Below are 5,144 nucleotides of genomic sequence, written 5' to 3'. Positions count from 1 at the left end.
TCAAGTTAGGCAATCAAAAGGGTCATTAAGTAAGAGATCAGATGCTGTCTTGTAGTTCCACGTGTAGTGTTTATGCACCCTGAAGATTTGCACAGTCGCATTAGCTAATTCAACTGAGGCGGCAGCGCTTTTCCATTTTTCATCCATATCAGCTTCCATGCCGGTAGAAAATACATCATCCGAGAAGACAATGCAAATCTCCTTGAGCATGTTTGCGCTTTTCAAAATGGACTTAAAGAATGATAGTTCGCTATCACCCCCACAGAAATCATACAATACGATCTTCTCAATGGTTGATTTCACAGATTTGATGGGATCTATTTTCTTCTTCCATAATGTGCCATCACTGTCAACAAGGCTTTTGAATAGAGATCCGCCATTCTACAAAGAAAAGTGTTAGCAGGGCATATATTGCATGTCAATTGTTGTGTGCAAATGATTCAGAATAAGGAAAAGTGGGAGAACACGGATGTCACATATACCTTGACATGCAATATCTGAATTCTCGGAAAGCATGATAGAAATGATAGCACCATCCTTTCTTCCTCGGCGGCTCCAAACTGGAAATCAATGGCCAAGATATTGACACTCAGAACCTCGACAGTTGGACTGGCATTTGTCCCAGCCTACAGTAAGAAAAACTTACTAAAATACACAGAAGGTAGATATACATACATTCCTTGTTTTCTCAGCATCAAGTGACTATGCAATCGCTTATTCTTTTTGTGAATCAAGAGATAACAGAATATAAAAATATATAACTGACTGTTAACACTTTACTTCAAGGGCAGGAAATACCGCCTTAAATGGTTTTATTATAATAATATAATTCAAGATATATTTAAAATAAAAGATCGACACATTTGATGATAAAGCATATTAAATATACATTCTTCAACCATAAATCACAGGAAAAAGAATGGTTATATTTTTTCTTTTGTCAATGGTGCCATTTTATCGTGCATTACACGTGTATTAGTATTGTACTATCCTTTATAAATCAAGAGAAGAGGAGAATAACATTCACGCCTCTTACATTTCATTTGGGTCAAGTTTTTGTGATCCACTTGAGGCAACATTGTGTCCAATGGCCCCACACAAAATAGTGCGGTCAACAGATCGAATCAAATTGATCACACAAAATCATGAAAGATAAATTGAAACATATTCTCTCAAAGCTGAAAAAGGTATCATGGCTTTAATTTGATGTGTTTTGCTGCCTAGAACACAGTTGGCGGGCATATGTAGATATATTACTTGGCATAATGTTGGATAGGAGCCTAGTTAATTTTATTTAATCCATGTTATATCTTATATTTAATAAATGGAATCCCAGAAAAAGAATGAAAATTGCCCATTCGATATCTCTGTTAGTTATCTACAATCGTTGGTTGAAGTATCCCAGGAAGCCATTGCCCTTTGTGCCACCTCAACACTTGTTCCTAACGGGACTCATCTAGAGGCTGTGATCTTCCAAAAATGAAGGACTCGAAGAGCAAAAACACGCAGAACCTTATGGATCTCTCTACAGGATGCAAGCTCTCAAAAAGGAAAAGGAAGTCGCAAGAAGGGAAGAAAAAGCCAAGCAGAGCCTTACAGATTCATGTATAGGTTGTGACCTCCAAAAAGAAAAAGAATTTGCAAAGAAGAAAAAATGAGCAGCTATAATATTTCCCACAGCCACCCTCTATTTCAAGTATCATGCCCTAATCTCTCCATGGTGCTTGTGCCTAGAGGTCGTTGTTTCATCTTCCCCAATCGTCCATTTTTTGTTCAAGAGGCATCTGCTATATGTTGTAGTGGGGATAATCTGTGCATGCACCATGAATTCCTTGATGCTGCACTGTCGATGTGAATATTCAAGGGAGAGAATGGTGTTCAATCATTAGTAAAAAAGGCATCATCATTAGGTGTCAAGGACAGCAAGCGTGCTGAATGCCCAAGTAAAATGTGTTGATTATGAATGCTGCTGCTTTTAATTCATAAGTTAAATGGAGGAAAATAAAACACTTCAGAAGGCTTTAATTAATTTGTATGCGCATCGACATTCCAGAGAGAAATGTTCACACAATAACAAGGTCAGTTACATTGTAGTTCTATATAGCAGTTTTTTTTTGCGGGTAATTCTATATAGCAGTTCATGCCAAATACACAAGAACGATAAGAGGATAATGATTATTGTAGGTAATCTCCCTCTTCGCGTATAAGTTGGTGTCCTCGTGTAATATTTGGTTAAATATTTGTATTTTTGTTCACTTCCCTGGAGTTTTAAATTTATACTACTGAGAATGAGTTCTCAAATTTCACAAGTTATTACTACTCTCGCCATGCATGGTTCTGAATTTACTTTTGCATATAGATATTGCTTGGAGTCTAAAATAAAATTAATATGTACAAAGATGCATGGTAGTTTTTCTACATATAATCTTTCTAGGTGCATAAACAGTAATATTAGTTCTTTTTTTATTTGTGAGAAGACAGTAGTATGGTATTACGATTAGGTTCACAACCGTTCATGTATAGGACCAATATTTACAGTTCTCAAAAAATTCCCTTCTAAAAGGAGAAAAGAATCAGTAACTCTGACCACCTCCGTATATATTCCAATAATATTACTTCCTCTTCATCACTAAAATAATTATAGTAATTAGCCACAATCATGTTCAATTTAAATTGCCGATGAGACTATCAACTGATAACTATGGTGCTTTTATTCAATTTCACTAAAAGCAGAGACTATAAACTGTATATATTCTAGGTGTATAAATAGAAAAATTAGTTCCTCTTTATTTGGGAGAAAACAGTAGTATGGCTTTAGGATTGAGGTTAAATGTGTACATTTATAGGCTCAATATTTATAATTAACAGATTTCCCTTCTAAAAGGAAAAAAAGAATCAATAACTGTGAAGTTATAGGCTCAATATTTATAGTTTTCTCCAGAATGTTGCTCTGAAGGTCATGTACAATAACCATGGAATTTTATCGCAGTGAATAATATCAGTGAAGTGCTTATGGTAAATTTAATTTCATAAACAGTTTAGTGTGGTAGAATAACTAACTACAGTAAAAAAAGTTTGATCTTGCAGGTCTGACTTGAGGCTCAATTTCTATAGGCATGAAAACGATTCCTCTCTCACTGGATCTCAGTTTATATTCATATTGCCAGAGAAATATATGAATGCCGGTGGGGTCTAAAATCAGTGAAGTATTTCTAATACCATACGTGTATGATGTATGTGTTGGTTCTTTTCAGAAGGTTATTAGCTTGCCATGTTATTTACATATTAATTAGCCACATGTAAGTTATTCCACATAATGACCCTTTTGTTAAGCGGTTCATGCAATTATTTCCCTCGCCTTTTAATGGAGAACATTTTATCGACTACTTCACCAATGTTTAAGAAGGTAGGCTTCTTAAGTTTTATCAGTTGCTCCCATTCTGATTACAAGTCCCACATCACTCATTCGTGAGTGCAACTATGTTTTTTTTCTTGAATTAACATGCAATTTGATTTTCGCATGTGATAAGGTTTCTCAGTCCAGCGCATTATTCTCTGACAGACTAACAGTTGTTTGTGATCGAGACATCATCTATATAGTATTGTACTTCAAACTTTCAAAGGTTGGTAAGGTTATTCCGACATCCAATGTCATTCAAGTCATTTTCTTCTGTATCTTAATTAGTCGTTGTTACCCCCACTGACGAACTTAGTGAAAAAAATATAGCTATCCCTTCCTATGGATAAGCAGTAGAGAAATTCATATGTTTGTATAATAATATGTAGAAAGTACCTTTTTTCTCTAATTTTATTAAGAAAACATTAGTAGCACAAAAGTTATTAACAATTTGATTAGGTATCATATATGTCCCTTTTTTTATTGCCACGCTGTCCGTCGACCCATGTATTTGTAAACTGAAGAAATATATGATTATCCTAAATCACTTTATCGCCCATTGCCTAACTTTAAGTAGAATTAACTTTTTGTCAAATCAAGAATTTATTCCTAGCATCCGTTAAACGTTAACCCAGCACACTGCTAGTGTATCAGTGAACGTACACTACACATGTGTGCATTTTCTGATCAGGAAAATAAAAAATTTGGACAGTAAACAAGCACGGTGCAAGTAGGCATATAGCAGCATGGACAGAATTATAAACAATCCATTTGAAATTTGAGAACACATACGTACCATGATTAGTTCGTCCCCAATCTGGAGCACATGCAATGTGGGGTTGAGGTAGCCAATAGCCCGAAGCAGTGGAGCACTTCCAATCTTGATCTTGGCGGGGGTCTTGCTGTATGCGTCGTCCTCCCAGAGTATGATGCGCTCAAGGCGCGGTGTATCCACCACGGCAAGCTGATGTGACGGAACGGCGTGCCAGAACAGCACGCATCTCAGTTTGGGATTAATGAGGTCGATGCGGGTCAGCGCGACGCGGCCGCAGACGAAAGCCAGCTTCTCCAGCTTGGGACTACCGGCGAGGAAGCGGTCCAAGTCTACCTCGCATAAGCCGACGGGGCACAGGCCGAGCTCCAGCAGCTCGGGGAACCGGACGTCGGCGGCAGGGCGCAGGCCGGTGTACGGGAAGTTGCACACGGCGACGTAGAGACGCACCAGGGAGGTGCACTCCAGGATCTCTTCAGGAAGACTGATGAAGAGGAGGGACAAGCGGTTGACGAAGACGAGATCCTGCACGCCCTTCCTAGCCAAGGCCTTGAACCACTCCTTGAGCTTGGACGTCCGGTGACGGATGGCCTTGCTGTTGAGGTGGACGGATCGGAAAGGGCCCTCGTGGGAGCCGATGACCTGGGAGACGCGGCTCACCACGGCGTCGGGGTCATCAGATCCGTCGTCGCCGCGGGGGATCAGGATGTTGGCGTCGAGGTCGAGCGGGGTGGTGCGCCAGATGTATCTCCAACTAGACGACAGCACGGTGGTGCGACCGGCCTCCTTCATGGGGAGCTTGGAGACGATCTGGCGCTGGATGTCCTCGGCGAGGGCGCTGATGTTGACGCGGCGGCCGCTGGAGTTGGCAGCGCACTCGAAAGCTGCAGGGAGAGGGAGGGCGCCGGTGGTGGTGGTGATTGGCTCAGGTGGAGCAGGGAGGCAGCGGAGGATGCGGTCCATGAGGAGGTCCAT

General features: G+C 40.1%; 1 protein-coding gene across 1 annotated transcript; it reads right to left on the bottom strand.

Annotated features, from left to right (window-relative positions):
* On the bottom strand, window positions 1–5,144 carry LOC147983343 (F-box/FBD/LRR-repeat protein At1g13570-like). Its single transcript, XM_087540697.1, has 3 exons — window positions 4,194–5,144; window positions 483–626; window positions 1–381 (listed from the first exon to the last, which is right to left on the bottom strand). The coding sequence occupies exons 1-3, from the start codon at window positions 5,142–5,144 to the stop codon at window positions 1–3; spliced, it is 1,476 nt and encodes a 491-aa protein (XP_087396823.1).

This window comes from Triticum urartu, chromosome 2A (assembly GCF_056163025.1).
Source record: "Triticum urartu cultivar PI428250 chromosome 2A, HENAU_Tu73, whole genome shotgun sequence".
Classification (NCBI taxonomy): Eukaryota; Viridiplantae; Streptophyta; class Magnoliopsida; order Poales; family Poaceae; genus Triticum; species Triticum urartu.
This window is presented reverse-complemented; position numbering and strand designations above follow the sequence as displayed.